Here is a 21,489-nt window from a genome sequence, read left to right as displayed (position 1 = left end):
TTACAGTTAACTAGTCCAACGCTCTAACCACCTGGCTCACAAGGAGACTGCCTGTAACGCGAATGCAGTAAGAAGCCAAGGTAAGTTGCTAGCTGGCATTAAACTTATCTTATAAAAAACAAACATAATCACTAGTTAACTACACATGGTTGATGATATTACTAGTTTATCTAGCGTGTCCTGCGTTGCATATAATCGATGCGGTGCGCATTCGCGAAAAAGTACTGTCATTGCTCCAACGTGTACCTAACCATAAACATCAATGCCTTTCATAAAATCAATACACAGAAGTATATATTTTTAAACCTGCATATTTAGCAAAAAGAAATTCAGGTTAGCAGGCAATATTAACCAGGTGAAATTGTGTCACTTCTCTTGCGTTCATTGCACGCAGAGTGTTGTAATTGTCATTATTACAAATACATTTTTTTCTAAAATATTTTTTTAATATATATATATATATTTATTTATTTATTTATAAAATCGGCCAATTAATCGGTATCGGCTTTTTTTGGTCCTCCAAAATCATAATCGGTCGACCTCTAGTTGATGCACTCATAATCTGTAGCAACTTCATAGGTAAGATAGTGTTAATGCTTTCAGTTCTACCCCGTGCTATGGGTAACATGGTTGCAAAAAAATACAGAGCGGTGATCAGATAAAGCAACATCAACAATAGAGAATGTCTAAAGCCCCATGGTAATAACCAAGTCCAGTATGGCCAGTTATGGGTGGGCTTAGTAACATGTTGGATAAAGTCCAAAGAGCTCAAAAGATTCATAAATTCATGGGCTTTGGTGTCAGTCTCTTTGTCAACATGTATATTAAAATCACCCAACAATGACTTTATCATAGTTCAATGGCAGACAAGGACAATAGACAACAGTTCATTGAAATAAGTAAAGAAACAAACAAAGCTTATTTAGAGAAAACATGGAGATATACACTGGGGGGCTGTTTTGCGGACACAGATTAAGCAGGATCCTTGACGAAATTCCAATTTTAAACTGGATTATCTGAAATTGCATTTCTCAGACATGGTTTAAAATAGTCTCAGACTTGCCCTAGCCTAGATTTAAAAAGTCTGATGTCCAGAAGGACAATTAGAGTTAATCTAGATCTAAATGAAGGCTTAAATTAAACCTGGCCAGAGGCAGGCTTAACTTCAGATTAATGGATGTTGGCCGCCAGGTTGACCTTGGCAATGGAGGAGAATGGATTACCTGGACTATTTCAATGAAGATCAAAAAGCACCACCAAGGCCAGACAGAAGGGCAGTTATAGACATGAGCAAACTACAGAATTGTTTAGGATAAAATCAATTTGTAGTTCTCCAACACTATTGCACGTTGGACGAGTGTAACTCCTCCTTGAATGCTCAGCTTGAAGGAGGACAATAGTGGAATCATACTTGGTGACTAGGGGTATGCACAGACCAACTTCATGTTTACCCCCCATCTTTATGCAATAGGACATGAGCAAAAATGGTACAACCATGCTTCTATCTGCAAAAAAGGTGTAGTAGAGTCATTTCCAGAGTCTCAGAAACACATTGCTCTTTCAACCAAGATGCTGCTGTATTGTCATAATTGCAACAGCAGTGCTTGACAATTACCTCAAACAGCATGGATGACCAGATCCTCGCATTGAAGAGGATGACCCAGATGTTCCCATGGTTGAGGCAGACAATGACAGCAATGGACAAACCTGCAGAGATGCTTTTGCTATGCTGCACTTCTCACAACAAAGATAGCTCAAGCGATTGAAGCAAACAATGGCCATGGATAGGTATATAAAAAAAAGAAGATGTTTTTAATTCACAAAATGGAAATATCAGGACCCAGAACTGGTTCTGGTTTGAGAAGAACATTGGTACTGCTGCTGCTTCATGTTTCTCTTCTCATCCTTCATAGCCAACTCGACACAAAAGGATATGCTTTTTCATATACATCTCTTCTTTTAAATCCATTAGTTTCTCATGCATGCTCAGCCTCGGTCTTTGTTGCCAGCCCAGGTTAGTGACAATCTTCCCTCCTAGCTACTGCAGATGTAGCGGGTTGACCTTCATCCTGTTAGGATCGAACCCTTTTTTCTCTTTCAATTTGACATACCCAAATCTAACCGCCTGTAGCTCAGGACCTGAAGCAAGGATATGCATATTCTTGAAACCATTTGAAAGGAAACACTTTGAAGTTTGTCGATGAATAACATATTCAATCTGGTAAAAGATAATATGAACAAAAAAACGTGTTTATTTTTATTGTTCCATCTTTGAAATGCAAGAGAAAGACCATACATTCAGAGAGGACTATACTGTAGGTGTAATTTAGATTTGCCACCAGATGGCAGCAGTGTGCGTGCAAAGTTTCAGACTGATCCAGTAAAGAATTACATTACTGCACAATATTTTGTATGAAGTCTGCCAGGAATTGGCCTAAATGTGCCAAATTGGGCAATTGATACATGTTCAAGTCCATAAATATAGAGACCATACAAAAATGCTATGGTAATAAAAAATGTACATTTACACACTCCCAGGAATGTAATCATTAGCTTATATATTAACTTTCACACATCTAGATGGCCGAAGGGGTGGGTGTGGAGCCAGAGACAGCAGGGGTTCAAACTAGTTCAAACAGTTCCTACCTTTGCACATAAAATAAATGTTTATCAAACAAACCTGTACTACATTTTATCTCTGGGACCCTCAGGATGACAAATCAGAGCAAGATCACTGAATGTAAGTACATTATTTACCTTCAGAGGTGAATGTATAAAGCCAGTTGCCGTGGTAAGTGTGTTGTTGTTGTTGTGCACTCTCCTCAAATAATAGCATGCTATTTTTTCACTGTAATAGCTACTGTTAATTGGACACTGCAGTTAGAATAACAAGAATTTAAGCTTTCTGCCCATATAAGACATGTCTATGTCCCGGAAAGTTGGCTGTTTAAGACAAAGCTATGGTGATCTATCTCTAGAAAATGATTACATGGCTGCATTAGAGAACATTATTTCTTCAAGAGTTGAGTTCATAAGATACTTTTTATTATGGGAATGCAAGAGATGACTGACAACATTACATATTCCCTGCAGTCCTGAGATGGCACATGTTGAATGAATGTGTCCCCCATCTGAACATCATCGGGGATACCTTCCAGGGGTTGCTGGCTATCAATGATCCCGGTCAACAAGTACCCCAGCTCATCTGTCTCTGGTCTTACTGGGGGACAGCCACCAGTCTTGAAACACTCCCTACGAGCAACAGCATTTGTCTTCTTTAAGTACATTTGTATGTTTTTCCACAAGAAATTAAAAAGACAATAAAGGAATAATACTAGTAATTACGTATGATATTGATCGTGTTATATTTCTGTCACACGAATACATTTAGGCTCCACTGTGTTGTGTTACACAAGAAAACTAACATTTCAAAGTGACTGATTTGTAAAAGAGGACCGAGCACACCCCCATTCTCATCGACGGGGCTGTAGTGGAGCAGGTTGAGAGTTTCAAGTTCCTTGGTGTCCACATCACCAACATACTAACATCGTCCAAGCACACCAAGACAGTCGTGAAGAGGGCACGACAAAACCTATTCCCCCTCAGGGGACTGAAGATTTGCCATGGGTCCTCAGATCCTCAAAAAGTTCTACAGCTGCACCATCAAGAGCATCCTGACTGGTTGCATCACTGCCTGGTATGACAACTGCTCGGCCTCCGACCGCAAGACACTACAGAGGGTAGTGCGAACGGCCCAGTACATCACTTCCTGCCATCCAGGAACTCTAGACCAGGCGGTGTCAAAGGAAGGTCCTAAAAATTGTCAGAATCCAGCCATCCTAGTCATCGACTGTTCTCTCTGCTACCGCACAGCAAGCGGTACCGGAGCACCAAGTCTAGGTCCAAGAGGCTACTAAACAGTTTCTACCCCAAGCCATAAGACTCCTGAACATCTAATCAAATGGCTACCCAGACTATTTGCATTCCCCCCTTTACACCGCTGCCACTCTCTGTTGTTATCATCTATGCATAATCACTTTAATAACTCCTACATGTACATATTACCTCAACTAAGCGGTGCCGCCGCACATTGATTGAATCTGTACCCCCTGTATATAGTCTCCACATTGAATCTGTACCGATACCCCCTGTATATAGTCTCCACATTGAATCTGTACCGATACCCCCTGTATATAGTCTCCACATTGAATCTGTACCGATACCCCCTGTATATAGTCTCCACATTGAATCTGTACCGATACCCCCTGTATATAGTCTCCACATTGAATCTGTACCGATACCCCCTGTATATAGTCTCCACATTGAATCTGTACCGATACCCCCTGTATATAGTCTCCACATTGAATCTGTACCGATACCCCCTGTATATAGTCACCACATTGAATCTGTACCGATACCCCCTGTATATAGTCTCCACATTGAATCTGTTCCGATACCCCCTGTATATAGTCTCCACATTGAATCTGTACCGATACCCCCTGTATATAGTCTCCACATTGAATCTGTACCGATACCCCCTGTATATAGTCTCCACATTGAATCTGTACCGATACCCCCTGTATATAGTCTCCACATTGAATCTGTACCGATACCCCCTGTATATAGCCTCCACATTGAATCTGTACCGATACCCCCTGTATATAGTCTCCACATTGAATCTGTACCGATACCCCCTGTATATAGTCTCCACATTGAATCTGTACCGATACCCCCTGTATATAGTCTCCACATTGAATCTGTACCGATACCCCCTGTATATAGTCTCCACATTGAATCTGTACCGATACCCCCTGTATATAGTCTCCACATTGAATCTGTACCGATACCCCCTGTATATAGTCTCCACATTGAATCTGTACCGATACCCCCTGTATATAGTCTCCACATTGAATCTGTACCGATACCCCCTGTATATAGTCTCCACATTGAATCTGTACCGATACCCCCTGTATATAGCCTCCACATTGAATCTGTACCGATACCCCCTGTATATAGTCTCCACATTGAATCTGTACCGATACCCCCTGTATATAGTCTCCACATTGAATCTGTACCGATAACCCCTGTATATAGTCTCCACATTGAATCTGTACCGATAACCCCCTGTATATAGTCTCCACATTGAATCTGTACCGATACCCCCTGTATATAGTCTCCACATTGAATCTGTACCGATACCCCCCTGTATATAGTCTCCACATTGAATCTGTACCGATACCCCCCTGTATATAGCCTCGATATTGTTATTTTACTGCTGCTCTTTAAAACTACTTGTTACTTTTATTTCTTATTGTTATCTGTATTATTTTAAACTGCATTGTTACAAGGGGCTTGTAAGTAAGCATTTCACTGTAAGGTCTACACAGGTCGTATTCGGCGCATGTGACTAATAAAATGTGATTTGAATTGAAAAGTGGGCCAACAAAAAAATAGAGTATCTCACCTGCAGTTGTTCTAGCGTCCTGTTGTTTACTTTTTCATTTGGTTGAATTCATTAGGGATTATTATATATTTTTTGGGGGGTTGATGAATCATGCGGTTTGTTCTCCATAATTGGGTGGTTTGAGAACTCGCTTCAACAGGCTTTTTTCAAAGTCACTGAAATTCTTTGAATGTTTTCTTTTACCTCTGTCCATTGTTTGGTTTAGGTGACTTGCTCCAATTCCACACAATGCTTATGTATTAGCATCCCATTCCTGTTTTTTTTTAAACATCCTCAGGTCAGCACCAAGTGCACATCATTAATCTAATCAGGCTTCAAAAAGATTAACTGGTTGGTCCCTATTTACCTTAGTCTGGGACTCTCTAGCCTAGAACTAATTAATCTGAAGTTAAGCAATGTCTCAGAAAGCCATTTTTTTAATCTGAATTAATTTAAGTAGGATTAGCCCAGTCCTGATTTAAATTAAACACTGTCAGCGAAATGCTTCCCTCAATTGTGTCAAGTTGTCTGGATGTCCTGTGGGTGGTTGACCATTCTTGAAACACACAGGAAACTGTTGAGCATGAAAAACACAGCAGTGTTGCAGCTCTTGACACACTCAAACTGGTGCGCCTGTCACCTACTACCATACCCCGTTCAAAGGCACTTAAATCTTTTGTCTTGATTCAGGTCTTTCTGAAAGGGGAACCTTCATGGCTGCAGTGTGCCAGCCAATAATCTAACCCACACTGGCACCAAAAGTTCAGAGGTTAGCATTACAATATATATTATGTTATTCAGCTACTGACCCAATGATAGTTCTGGAACGTGTGTGGGGAGAGAGAGCAAAATGAAGGTTGTGTGATGAGTAATAATACAAAACATAAAACAGACACTCATTCCATGGAGGGCAGAGTCGAGTGTGTCGGTTTTTGATATTTCCTTTAAAATTGGAGTCCAACTATGACCTAGATGAGTTCCTAACTAATTAATGACCTTTAATGATCAATCAAATACAAGGGAGGAGAGAGGGGGGAAAAAGCAGGCACTCTGCCGTCCATGGAATGGGATTGACACGTGTTCTAAACTGTGCCGAATCGGACTGACCTTGCCCTTCTGGTTGAGTGGTTCGATGGCGAGGGTGTCAGCTCCGATATCCACAATCATGCCCAGCTGGAACCCATCGGTGGGGTGGGGCGCCCACACTGGCTTACCATCCTCCATGGCTAACCACAGCTACCTGGTGGGCTCTGCACTACATGAAGAGAAGAGTCAGGAAATAGAAGCCTTATAACATGTATGCCAACAACAAAATACGGAGTTTTCCATTGTGGGTTAGGACAGTTTAATAATGTATTACGAAGCTATTCATCTATAGACAGGTCTACCTTCTGTACATCCCTGATCGAATAAATATGCTATGTTCCATACTTCCTCCAGATAAACAAGAAGCCTATAAACACAATTGTATGAATGACAAAATTCATCCAACAATGTGAGTACGTGCAACCCTCGTGTGTGCATTGCTTTCCATCATCTTGTTATTCCCTTCATGAATGACTGATCCTGTAAATTGGGATAGGACAGTACCTACACATCTCTCCAAAATGAGGATTTGCCAATGGGAGAGGACAGGACTGGGGTTGAATATTTTCCTGGTGTTTTAAAAATGTTCCATCCCAACACTACATTTCTTCTCTCCTTGTTAATCCGGTATTTCCTGCAAAAATTGGAAGTCTCATTCTAAAGCATATAAATGTCTAGATTTGATTGGAGTTTTGAAATTAAATACTGATGCAAAATTAGCCCTACAATAAAATACATTTTATGAGCCCTACAATAAAATAAATGTTATGTACCTAAGACCAAAAAAATCCCAAATTATGTTATACAACACATAGCCTTCGATATAAAAAGTACCAGTCAAAAGTTTGGACTCCTATTCATTCAAGGATTTTTCTTTACTTTTACTATTTTCTTCATTGTAGAATAATAGTAGGCACCATGAGGAACAAGATTCTCTGGTCTGATCAATGCAAAATTGAACTCTTTCACCTGACTGCCAAGCATCAAGCTTGTAGCATCATACCCAAGAAGACTCGAGGTTATAATCGCTGCCAAATGAGCTTCAGCAAAGTACTTAGTAAAGGGTCTGAATACTTACATAAATGTGACATTTCAGAAATTACAAAAAAACTGAAACAGTTTTTGCTTTGTCATTATAGGGTATTGTGTGTAGATTGACGAGGAAAAATAATATTAATACATTTTAGAATAAGGCTATAAAATAAAATGTGGAAAAAGTCAAATGGTCTGAATACTTTCCGAATGCCCTTCATGGTTCTTATGTAAGAACAATGGTGCAACTTTAATACAAATGTTATTTTTACAAATGCACTTTCTCCCGCTTTGGATAGCGGTCCCTGTCCACAGTTCTAAAACATCAGTGCACTGTTGAATTTTGTCGCCTTTTTCTTGTTGCTATGTGCGTAATGGCAAAGTTAATCAGCATTTTGGTGTTGAGAACAATGCGGAGGAGCCGAAAACACAGCCCTTGCCTAAGAAAAGTGAGGAGCGAGGAAACCCCAACTTAAATAGGTCTGTAATCAACAGCCTAACTTAAATGTGCCTGACTTTATAAATCATCCATGTATATCTACAGAAATAAGACCTGCTTCGGTTACATGTTTGCGTGTTTGTTTAAAAGCCTACTGATAGCATGTGCTCCAAAGCCTCATGTCGGATAAAGCATTTTCACAAATGCGTCTATTTTTAATCTTTGCTATGCTGTAATAAAGGCTTTACACACACAGCCTTTTGGCAAACTCCAAGCGGGCTGTCAGATGTGGCGTAATATGCCAAATAAAAATATAAAAACGCAACATGCAAGAAATTCAAAGATTTTACTGAGTTACACTTCATATAAGGGAATCAGTCAATTGTAATAAATTCATTAGGCCCTATTCTATGGATTTCACATGATGAGAATGAGCCTTTCCAAATCATGTCCAATTGATTGGAGTCCACCTGTGGTATATTCAATCAAGTTGTAGAAACATCAAAGATGATCAATGGAAACATGATGCACATTAGCTCAATTTCCAGTCTCATAGCTAAGGAAGGGTCTGAATTACTTATCTAAATAAAGGTATTTCTAAAAACCTGTTTTTGTTTTGTCATTATGGGGTATTATGTGTAGATTGATGAGGGGAAAAAAATACATTATATAAATGTTTTCAAATAAGGCTGTAACATAACAAACGTGGAAAAAGGGAAGGGTTATAAACACTTCCTGACTGCACTGTATACCGGGGCGGCAGGTAGCCTAGAGATTAGAGCGTTGGACTAGTAACTGAAAGGTTGCCAGATCAAATCCCAGAGCTGACAAGGTAAAACAAATAGGCCAATAAAATGTTTGTGCAAAAATGAACATGCTAAGGCACTCCACATTCATACTCCATGCAAAACATCAACAAGCACAACCAACACATGTGATAGTGCTGATAGCTTTACTGTACACTTTGCAAGCCTTTAAGTGGTAGGCCTAATCCTATGGCGTAGGGTATACATACAGAACTGACCCATGGCTCTGCTATCCAATTAGTTTGTGGGATTGAGGTGCAATCAAAGTGCTGAGATAACCGGTTCGTTTACTCATCAACTTCTCTCACATGGATATTTTAAGTTAGGAAAAAGCCATTCGCTGCTGTTGCTGCTGTCAGCGAATGGCCAAAGAGGATTTCAAACCAATTACTTATGTCAGGAGTTCCCCTAGGGGTCAAAGATTGGGGCTGTACCAAATGATTGATGCATTAGAATAATTGATGTTGTAGTAATAGAAGGGGAGGGGTTATAAGACCCCTCCCTCCTTACATTTGTAGGGTGCTAGACTATAGATTAACAATGTATATACATTGAGGTTTTAATATTGTTACACAGTTGTTTTCTACTCACTCTCTGCCTCTTATAAAAAGAGACCACTGAGAAAAGTGTGACTGAGACAGAACTCTGCAGGGGAGTGTAGGAGATAAGACTAGTCAGACATTCCACTATAAATCAACTTGGACAATTACTGCTAAGCTTTTAGATAACACTAAAAGCCTTGTTTATATAGATGTGTAGGCATGGTTTTGGTCTCATGAGTAAAAGGTAATGACGTAGGCAGTCACAGGTTGGACTTCAGGTTTAATAAAAGCAACTTGAGACCTTTCCTATTTTGCAGAACATGCGTGCTATGTTCCTGATTGTCAACTTCTGTCTGCAATTGCATTAATACAAGGTTTTGAATGATTTAATTAAAGATAGTCATAATGCTAATTTCACCAATGAGCCAATGATTGACAAGGAACATGGAAACGAACCCCAACACTTACTATAAACGCAACATGCAAGAATTTCAAAGATTTTTACAGAGTTACGGTTCATTTTAGGAAATCTGTCAATTGAAATACATTCATTAGGCCCTATTCTATGGATTTCACATGAATGGTCACAGATACAGTACATAAAACAAAAATGTAGGGGGGTGAATCAGAAAAAGTCAGTATCTGGTGTGACCACCATTTGCCTCATGCAGCGCGGCACATCTCCTTCGCATAGAGCTCATCGGGTTGTTGATTGTGGCCTGTGGAATGTTGTCCCACTCTACCTCAATGGCTCTTCAATATGTGTACAGATCCTTGCGACATGGGGCTGTGCGTTATCATGCTGAAACATGAGTTGATGGCGGCAGATGAATGGCATGACAATGGGGAATCCTGCAGTCAGCATGCCAATTGCACGCTCCGTCAAAATGTGAGACATCTGTGGCATTGTGTTGTGTGACAAAACTGCACATTTTAGAGTGGCCTTTTACTGTCCCAAGCACAAGGCGCACCTGTGTTGCAACGGGTTGGAAACTTTCCAGTAAACTCTGGAATTGTCCTGTAAAATTTCCATGGGAAGTACTAGAATTTGGGGAATTTTGCTTAAATTCGTCAAAAAAACTAGCTTATAGCAGTTAACCTTTTTTTGTGAGATACATAAAGCAATTCTAGGTCTTATGGCATATTTTGGTTAAACTATCCCCAATTCAATGGAATTTCAACCCTCTGCATGCACAGTGCATTCTTCCATTCACATTTACAGCTGATTCTCAAGATCTTGCACACTAATGAGATGCTATTGAGCCCACACTACTATACTGTCTGAGCCAAGGACTACATGCTTTCTGGTTAGTTTTGATTACAATACTGGGTGGGTGAATATATTTTATATGACATACATCATTTTTGTTAACTAGTAAATAGTAGCCTACAGCAAAGTGTGTTTAAATTATTTCTAACTTAACAATTTATGCTAGTTAGTTTTTGCTAAGATGTGGGTTTTAGCTTGCTTGAGCCTAACTGAGGAGTGTTAATTCACCTGTTTCCATACATGTTTAATTTTAAAACATGTATCTTACAAAATGAGTTGTTTAACTGCTTAACTATTTACCTGTACATGGAATTGTATTTTTTTTTTTTTAAACTCCTTTTGTTTCTAATCTTTACAGGAAAAAGCCACAGGCACTGATGTGTTAAGACATTTCACTGCAGCTAATGCAGAAGGAAAAGCTGTGTACATTTGCAAATACTGTGCCAAATCATATGTGAAGAATACAACAAAGGTGCAAAATCATCTAGCCAAGTGCATAAAGTTCCCTCAGCACTCACAACCTCTGACAAAAGTCCCTCTACTTCTATTTGAGGTGAAAATGATGAATCAGACACCTTATCGATAGCAACAGCTCATGGCCCTCCTGAAATCAGAAGTGTTTTTTATTCAATGGAGGAACGTAGTCAGAGATATGCCGATGAATGTCTTGCTCGACCTGTGTATGCAACTGGTTCACCTCTGATGCTCACCGGCAATGTGTATTGGAAGAGATTTCTGAATGTTCTTCGCCCAGCATACACCCCACCAACCAGATATGCTTTATCTACTCATTTACTGGATGCAGAGTTCAACAGAGTTCAAGTGCAAGTCAAGCAAATTATAGGGAAAGCAGACTGTATTGCAATCATCTCTGATTGGTGTTCGAATGTTCGTGGGTAAGGAATAATTAACTACATCGTCTGCACCCCTCAACCAGTATTCTACAAGAGCACAGACACAAGGGACAACAGACACACCGGTCTCTACATTGCAGATGAGCTGAAGGCAGTGACCTTGGACCACAGAAGGTATTTGCACTGGTGACAGACAATGCTGCGAACATGAAGGTGGCTTGGTCTAGCCTTTTGTGACTAGGGGGCAGTATTTTCATTTTTTGAAAAATAACGTTCCCGTAGTAAACGGGATATTTTGTCAGGACAAGATGCTAGAATATGCATATAATTGACAGCTTAGGATAGAAAATACTCTAAAGTTTCCAAAACTGTAAAAATATTGTCTGTGAGTATAACAGAACTGATATTGCAGGAGAAAGCCTGAGAAAAATCCAACCCGGAAGTGCCTCATGTTTTGAAAGCGCTGCGTTCCAATGCGTCCCTATTGAGCAGTGAATGGGCTATCAACCAGATTACTTTTTCTCCCTATTCCCCTAGGTGTCTACAGCATTGTGACGTAGTTTTACGCATTTATGTTGAAGAATACCCGTAAGCGGTTACATTGCGCAACTGGTCACCTGATGGCTCCCAGAGTGATTCTCGCGTAAAATACAGAGGTAGCCATTATTCCAATCGGTCCTACTGAAAAACCAATTGTCCCGGTGGATATATTATCGAATAGATATTTGAAAAACACCTTGAGGATTGATTATAAACAACGTTTGCCATGTTTGTCGATATTGTGGAGCTAATTTGGAATATTTTTCGCGTTTTCGTGACTGCAATTTCCGGGCGATTTCTCAGACAAACGTGTAGAACAAACGGAGCTATTTCGCCTACAAAAATAATATTTTTGGAAAAAAGGAACATTTTGAGCCTGACAATGAGCCATCCTCAACAGGGTTGGAAAGTGACAGTGAAGATGAGGCCTCAGAGTCTGATGTTCAAGAGGTGGACATTGAAGAGGTCCAGGGAGAAGACATGGAAGCCTGAGAGGAAGACAACCAAAGCTTTATTTTCTAGACCATCATTTTACAGATGTTGAAAACGTTTTTGGGAGATGCGATGGCTCATTGGGGATCATTCAATATTCCCTTTTGTTGTTCAGTGAAATCATTCTCATGTGAAGAGTCAACTCATTTTAAAATAGTTACAAATTTAACGTTAATTATTTCCATTGAAAGGATTTAATAATTTGCAATTATGTCTACTTATGATAAGGTAAAAGCTTTGTTTCTGTCTCCATATGATATGGTAAATATATCCAATGCAAAAAACATCTACATTTAAATGATATTAATTTGCATATATTTCCGTTAATTCCCACAGAAAGTTTCCACCTCCGAATATTCCCCAAAATGACGCTAGCGTCCCACCTGGCCAACATCCAGTGAAATTACCGAGCTCCAAATTCAAAAACAGAAATACTCATAATAAAAATTCATAAAACATACAAGTGTTATACATCGGTTTAAAGATGAACTTCTTGTTAATACAACCACGGTGTCAGATTTCAAAAAGGCTTTACGGCGAAAGCATACCATGCGATTATCTGAGAACAGCGCCCAGTAGACAAATCATTACAAACAGTTTCCAGCCAAGTAGAGGAGTTACACAAGTCAGAAATAGAGATAAAATTAATCACTTACCTTTGATGATCTTCATATGGTTGCACTCACAAGACTCCCATTTACTCAATAAATGTTTGTTTTGTTCGATAAAGTCCCTGTTTCTATCCAAAAACCTTGTTTGCGCGTTTTGTTCAGTAATCCACAGGCTCAAACGCAGTCACAACAGGCAGACGAAAAATCCAAATAGTATCTGTAAAGTTCATAGAAGCATTTCAAACGATGTTTATAATCAATCCTCGGGTTGTTTTTAGCCTAAATAGTCGATAATATTTAAACCAGACAATAACGCTGTCAATTAAAAGGTAAACAAGAAAGGCGCGCTCTCGTCATGAAAAAGCTCTGGGACACTGTAGGGTCCACTCATTCAGAGTGGTCTTACTCCCTAATTTTTCAGAATACAAGCCTGAAACAATTTCTAAAGACTGTTGACATCTAATGGAAGCCATAGGAAGTGCAATTTGAGTCCTAAGTCAAATGATAATGTAATGGCATTCGATAGAAAACTACAAACATAAAAAAAATCCCACTTCCTGGATGGATTTCTCTCAGGTTTTCGCCTGCCAAATCAGTTCTGTTATACTCGGACATTATTTTAACAGTTTTGGAAACTTTAGAGTGTTTTCTATCCAAATCGACCCATTATATGCATATCCTAGCTTCTGGGCCTGAGTAGCAGGCAGTTTACTTTGGGAACTCTTTTCATCCGGAAGTGAACATAGTGCCCCCTACCCTAGTGAGGTATGATATGCCACACCTGAAATAAGCTACATACTTTGTGCTCTTTAAAGATTGACAAAACTGAAATCAAAATCAAATGTTATTGGTGACATTTTTTAGCCACAAGCAGACTTCAACATCAAACAGTACAGTAGAGGAGCATTTTGTATGAATCATAATTATTATTACTTAAAAAAATGGGCACAATGTTTAAATTCAGAGATGCTACGCTATAACATTGTAACATCTATATAATCAGTGCATAATTTTGTGTTCTTTGCTTATGCCATATCGATAGTGTCTGTTACACCAAAGTAACATACACTGCTTATCAAATTAATCATCACAACAAACCAGCCACCTAATACAGGTCCCATGTGGTTAGCTTCGACTCGAACATGTAATCCTCTTATGGCTCCTAAGCCCCAACGGAAGTGAGATATTTGTGAAGACTGTTGAAGTGTAATAAGGTGTGGTCAGCAGTCAGTCCTTGAAAATAAAAAACAGTCTGAGGAGAGATGCACAGACATAGACACCAGTGCGGTCATGGAGGAGACCAGGGTTCAAAGGTTAAGGTGTGTTTCCTGGAACACACATGCCTCCTGCCTACTTCTAGCTTCCTGTTCCCTCTATAGAAGAGAGGATATGGAAAATACATTGGGATATCTGCTCTGCTGCAGTCTGACCAGATGTAGGGAGGAGTACAGTGGTGCCGGGTGTGTCAGTGGCCAAGCAAGCATTACAACCTAAAGGAGCCCATACACGGCTCGTCAGAGAACTCTTTTTTTTTTTTTGAGCGGCATACTAGCAAAATCTGTTATTGTACAGAACAGAGAGCATTCATTAAGCACATTATGAATTAGCCTAGCGCAGCATTTCCCAAACTCAAGGGGTGGACGTTTTGGTTTTGGCCCTAGCACTACACAGCTGATTCACAACAAAGCTTGATGAGGTCATTATTTGAATCAGAGGTGTAGTGCTAGGGCAAAAACCAAGACCTGCACCCCCTTGCGGTCATCAGAACCGAGTTTGGTAAATGCTGGCCTGGTGCATGAGGACATAGGTCTCCAAGCGTAAATATTTTGATGGTTCTAGACACAGACTGCTGTTGATAACAAGCCAGAATTATGCCACTTCAATCTTTTTGTGATGCTTATTTTATGGTAAGTGAAGCATCATGGCATGCACATTTAGTTCAACCTACTTCCTAGCTTTGTCCAACAGCCATTGGCTGAAACTAGCTAGCTTTATTATGTCTAATACATTTAATGTGTACACATGCATAATTCTTGCCTGACAGCTTTAATCACGTTGACATTATACAGATGGATATTTAGTCAAATTTTGGAGCATTTATCAATCCAATACTAGCTATATTTACCAAATAACAGCAGGCAGGCTCGAGCTAGATAACGTTACCTTTAGCCCTGAACTATCACTAAACAGCCCAATAATAACCTAGCTATACAAATGGCAGGCATTAGCTATACAGCTAGCGTCTGTAGTTAGAAAGCAAGCTATAGCATTGTGAGAGACGTTAGGTCGGTTTATACTTGGTCTAACGACATGTCAGTAGACAATTAGAATACGACAAGTGTCGCTAGTCAAAACATTTCATTTTTACTCCGTTGAAATGTCTTTAGACAGTCTCTGCAACTGTCAGTTTCCTTGTTGCACAGACATGAAATAACTTAACGTCTCTGCGACTGTCGCAACTAGAGAATGATCAATAACCCGAGCCGCTATAAAGTCGGGCAAATATTGCTCTGCATTGCTCTCCTTGTCAGATATGACATTTTCTACTAAGCTATAAATGTGCATTGCCTTTGAGCTAGTTCTCATAGTAGCTTCAGAAAGTGATATGAGTGATGGAGAGAGATGTGAGGAGAACTGAAAAGGAACAGAGTTACGGCCTCACTCTATCCACTCATAGCAGTAAGCAAATTACAACGCGCCCAGTTTTACAAAGCACCCAGTTCTTGACAGATAGTTGAATAAGCCAATCGAGTCTTCCTGGCAGCTGAATTGTTTAGATGTGTCCTGGCAGCTGAAAAATATACACTGAACAAAAATATAAAAACGCAACATGAAGTGTCCCATGTTTCATGAGGTCAAAAAATAAATAAAAATGTTCTATAGCACAAAAATCCTATTTTTCTCAAAGTTTGTGCACATCCTTATTAGTAAGCATTTCTCCTTTGACAAGATAATCCATCAAACCTCGGGTGTGGCATATGAAGAAGCGGTTAAAAATCATTAACATTACAAAGGTGCACCTTATGCTGGGGACAATATAAGGGCACTTTAAAATGTGCAGCTTTGTCACACTACACAATGCCACAGATGTCTCAAGTTGAGGGAGCATGCAAATGGCATACTGACTACAGGGCTGTCGCCAGAGAATGTAACGTTTATTTCTCTACCATAAGCTGCCTCAAATATCATTTAAGAGAATTTGGCAGTACGTCCAACCGGCCTCACAACTGCAGACCACGTGTAACCACGCCAGCCCAGGACCTCCACATCCGGCTTCTTCACCTGCAGGATCGTCTGAGGTGGGTGGTGCTGAGGAGTATTTCTGTCTGTAATATAATCCTTTAGTGGGAAAAAAATATTTCTGATTGGCTGGGCCTGGCTCCCCAGTGGATGCACCCCTGCCCAGTAATGTAAAATCCATAGATTAGGGTTTAATGCAATGAAGTTGACTGATTTCCTTATATGAACTCAAACATTAATATCTAACAAATTATTGCATTTTGCTTTTATATTTTTGTACAGTATATATACACTCGATCACGGAAAAGGACGAAAAATATAGTTTCAGAAGCATCCGTGTTCAGAAATCATGACGATGATAATTTTATATTCTCAAACTAACAGCAGTGCCTATATGATGTCCTTCCACACAGTCATGACATGCTGGGAGTGATGCTTCTATGCAAATATTGATAAAAACATTTTACATAGTATATTCATATGTATATATTCTTATTCCATTACTTTACTTAGATGTGTGTATTGGGTAGTTCTTGTGGAATTTTTAGATTACATGTTAGGTATTGCTGCACTGTCGGAACTAGAAGCACAAGCACTGCCCTACACTCGCAATAACCATGTGTATGTGACCAATAAAATAGTATTTGATTTTTAAAATAAGTCCCAAATCTGTAGCACCACAGACGACTATGCCATCTTAAAATGTACCCAGTTTCTCAAGAGATTTACCACTCAAATAAAATTATTACTATTATGTTATGTAGTTAGATTACTTAGTTTTTACCCAAATGTATTGTTTGATTTTAAAATGTGTGCATTAATGCATTCATGGATTTCTGGGGAAATGTCAAAATGTTCTAATTCAATGATATTGAATATCGGCCATCTTGACCCCCCCCCCCCAAAAAAATGTTAGAGGCCCCCCCTAAAAAATCCATATCTGCCGTGGTTACTGGGCTGCTACAGCAACAAGACCAAATCCATCTGTGATGAGACAGTGCAGGAGTTCTAAAATGTTCAGATAGAATTACCTACTTTTATTCCGACACACTCATAACATTAGTTATTTTCTGTAAACTTACCATCATTACCTTGTAAATAATGATGCAAACTGGAAACCACATATCATGAGGCCACATTTATTGCAGCTGAGGATTTTAACAGAGCAAATTTGAGGAAAACGCTATTGAAGTTCTATCAACACATTGACTGTAGTAATCGCTCTGGAAAAACACTGGATCACTGCTACTTCCCCTTTCGAGACGCCAACAAAGCCCTCCCACGCCCTGCCTTTGGCAAATCAGACCACGACCCCATTTTGCTCCTCCCTACCTATAGAAAGAAACTCAAACAGGAAGTACCCGTGCTAAGGTCTATTCAACGCTGGTTTGACCAATTGGAATCCATGCTTCAAGACTGTTTTGATCACGCGACCTGGGATATGTTACATGTAGCCTCTGAGAATAACATTGACGTTTACACGGATACGGTGACTGAGTTCATCAGGAAGTGTATAGGGGATGAGGTTCTGTGACTATTAAAACTAGAGGTCGAACGATTAATCGGAATAGCCGATTAATTAGGGCCGATTTCAAGTTTTCATAACAGTCGGGAATCGGTATTTTTCGGGGCCGATTTGCCCCCCCCAAAAAATTTCACACCTTTATTTAACTTGGCAAGTCAGTTAAGAACACATTCTTATTTTCAATGACGGCCTAGAAACGTTGGGTTAACTGCCTCGTTCAGGGGCAGAATGACAGATTTTCACCTTGTCACCTCGGGGGAACCAATCTTGCAACCTTACAGTTAACTAGTCCAACACAATAACGACCTGCCTCTCTCTCGTTGCACTCCACAAGGAGACTGCCTGTTACCTTGGCTTACTGCATTTGCGTAAGTTGCTAGCTAGCATTAAACTTATCATAATCACTAGTTAACTCCACATGGTTAATGATATTACTAGACATTATCTAGCGTGTCCTGCGTTGCATATAATCTGACTGAGCATACAAGCATCGAAGTATCTGACTGAGCGGTGGTAGGCAGAAGCAGGCTTGTAAACATTCATTCAAACAGCAGTCTCGTGCGTTTTGCCAGCAGCTCTTCATTGTGCGTCAAGCATTGCGCCGTTTATGACTTCAAACCTATCAACTCCCGAGATGAGGCTGGTGAAACCGAAGTGAAATGGCTGGCTAGTTAGCGCACGCTACTCGCTCTGAGCCTTGGCGTGGTTGTTTCCCTTGCTTTGCTTGGGCAACGCTGCTTCGATGTGGTGGCTATTGTCATTGTGTTGCTGGTTCGAGCCCAGGGAGGAGCGAGGAGAGGGACGGAAGCTATACTTTTACACTGGCAATACTAAAGTGACTATAAGAACATCCAATAGTCAACGGTTAATTAAATACAAATGGTATAGAGGGAAATAGTCCTATAATAACTACAACCTAAAACTTCTTACCTGGGAATATTGAAGACTCATGTTAAAAGGAACCACCAGCTTTCATATGTTCTCATGTTCTGAGCAAGGAACTGAAACGTTAGCTTTCTTACATAGCACATATTGCACTTTTACTTTCTTCTCCAACACTTTGTTTTTGCATTATTTAAACCAAATTGAACATGTTTCATTACTTACTTGAGGGTAAATAGATTATATTGATGTTAAAATAGTTAAAATAAGTGTTCATTCAGTATTGTTGTAATTGTCATTATTACAAATACATTAAAAATATAAAAAAATATATTTAAAAAAAACGTTGGATTAATCAGTATCGGCTTTATTTGGTCCTCCAATAATCGGTATCGGTGTTGAAAAATCATAATCGGTCGACCTCTAATTAAAACCTACCCAAAACAGAAACCATGGATAGATTGCAGCATTCACAGAAAACTGTGGCGCACACCACATTTAACAATGACAAAGTGACTGGGGATATGGTTAAATACAAACAGTGTAGTTATTCCCTCCGTAAGGCAATCAAAAACAAAGTGGAGTCGCAATTCATCGGCTCAGACAAGACGTATGTGGCAGCGTCTACAGACAATCACGGACTACAAAGGAAAAACCAGACATGTCGCAAACAACGACTTCTTGCATGTGCATGAGCATGTGCAGACCAGCTGGCTGGAGTGTTTCCAGACATATTCAATCTCTCCCTATCCCAGTCTGCGGTCCCCACATGCTTCAATATGTCCACCATTGTTCCTGTACCCAAGAAAGCAAAGGTAACGGAACTAAATGACTTTCGCCCCGTAGCACTCACTTATGGGATCATGAAGTGCCTTGAGAGGCTAGTTAAGGATCAAATTACCTGAAACTTACCGGACACCCTAGACCCACTAATTTTCTCACCGCCCCAACAAATGATGCCAGCACACTACATTCATTGACTACAGCTCAACCTTCCAACACCATAGTACCCTCCACGCTCAACATTAAGCACGGGACCCTGGGTCTGAACCCTGCCCTATGCAACTGGGTCTTGGACTTCCTGATGGGCCACCCCCAGGTGGTGAAGGTAGGAAACATCACCTCTCCATTGATCCTCAGACCCCTCATGTATTCCCTTTTCACCATGATTGTGTGGCCACGCACGCCTCCAAATCAATCATCAAGTTTGCAGATGACACAACAGTAGTAGGCCTGATTACCAAAAATGACGAGACAGCCTACAGGAAGGTGGTGAGGGCCCTGGCGGAATGGTGCCAGGAAAATAACGTCTCCCTTAACGTCAACCAAATGAAAGATCTGATCGTGGACTTCAGGAAACAGCAGAGGGAGCACACCCTTGTCCACATCGACGGGGCCGCAGTGGAGAAGGTGGAAACCTTCAAGTTCCTTGGCGTACACATCACTGACCATACGAAATGGTCCACCCACACAGAAAGTGTGGTGAAGTGTGGTGTGGTGAAGTCGGCACAGTGTGGTGAAGTCGGCACAACAGCACCTCTTCAACCTCAGGAGGCTGAAGAAATTTGGCTCGGCCCCTAAAGACCCTCAAACTTTTACAGATGCATAATTGAGAGCATCCTGTCGGGAAGTATCACCGCCTGGTACGGCAACTGCACCTCCCACAACCGCAGGGCTCTCCAGAGGGTGGTGCGGTCTGCCCAACGCATCACCAGGGGCACAATGCCTGCCCTACAGGACACCTACAGCACCCGATGTCACAGGAAGGCAAAAAAGATCAAGGACATCAACCACCCCACTATCATCCAGAAGGCGAGGTCAGTACAGGTGCATCAAAGCTGGGACAGAGAGAGTGAAAATCAGCTTCTAGCTCAAGGCCATCAGACTGTTAAATGGCCATCACTAGCCGGCTCCCACCCGGTTACTCATCCCTGCAACTTAGAGGCTGCTGCCCTATATACAGTGCCTTCGGAAAGTATTCTGACCCCTTGACTTTTTCCACATTTTGTTACAGCCTTAATATAAAATGTATTAAATTGTTTTCTTCCCTTATCTATAAAAAAAATACAACTGAAAAATGACATTTAAATAAGTATTCAGACCCTTTATTCAGTACTTTGTTGAAACACCTTTGGCAGCGGTTACAGCCCAGAGTCTTCTTGGGTATGACATTACAAGCTTGGCACACGTGTATTTGGGGAGTTTCTCCCATTTTTCTCTGCGGATCCTCTCAAGCTCTGTCAGGTTGAATGGGAAGAGTTGCTACACAGCCATTTTCAGGTCTCTCCAGAGATGTTTGATCGGGTTCAAGTCCGGGCACTGGCTGGGCTACTCAAGGACATTGAGACTTGCTTCAACATAGGGATGGTACCAGGTTTCCTCCAGACGTGATGCTTGGCATTCAGGCCAAATAATTCAATCTTGGTTTCACCAGAACAGAGAATCTTGTTTCTCATGGTCTGAGAGTCTTTAGAAGCCTTTTGGCAAACTCCAAGCAGGCTGTCCTTTGCCTTTCAGTGAGGAGAGGCTTCCGTCTAGCCACTATCATAAAGGCCTGATTGGTGGAGTGCGCAGAGATGACTGCCTTTTTTGAATGTTTATGCTCTGACATGCTCTGTCAACTGTGGGATCTTATATAGATGGCTGTGTGCCTTTCCAAATGATGTCCAATCAATTGAATTTACCACAGGTGGACTCCAATCAAGTTGTAGAAACATCTAAAGGATG

General features: G+C 40.5%; 1 protein-coding gene across 3 annotated transcripts in view; it reads right to left on the bottom strand.

Moving 5' to 3' along the window:
- LOC112262033 (unconventional myosin-VI) overlaps window positions 1–21,489 on the bottom strand; it is a 101,561-nt gene that overhangs the window by 78,163 nt on the left and 1,909 nt on the right. For 2 of the 3 annotated variants that reach the window (XM_042330152.1, XM_042330155.1), the window contains exon 2: window positions 6,551–6,698. In XM_042330152.1, the coding sequence (XP_042186086.1) occupies window positions 6,551–6,667 (117 nt within the window). In that variant the 5' untranslated portion in view covers window positions 6,668–6,698. The remainder of the gene's footprint in view (window positions 1–6,550; window positions 6,699–21,489) is intronic. The other variant, XM_042330154.1, reaches the window with a different exon arrangement.

Source organism: Oncorhynchus tshawytscha, linkage group LG11 (assembly GCF_018296145.1).
Source record: "Oncorhynchus tshawytscha isolate Ot180627B linkage group LG11, Otsh_v2.0, whole genome shotgun sequence".
Classification (NCBI taxonomy): Eukaryota; Metazoa; Chordata; class Actinopteri; order Salmoniformes; family Salmonidae; genus Oncorhynchus; species Oncorhynchus tshawytscha.
Note: the sequence above shows the minus strand (reverse complement) of the source record. Positions and strands in the feature narration are given on the sequence as shown.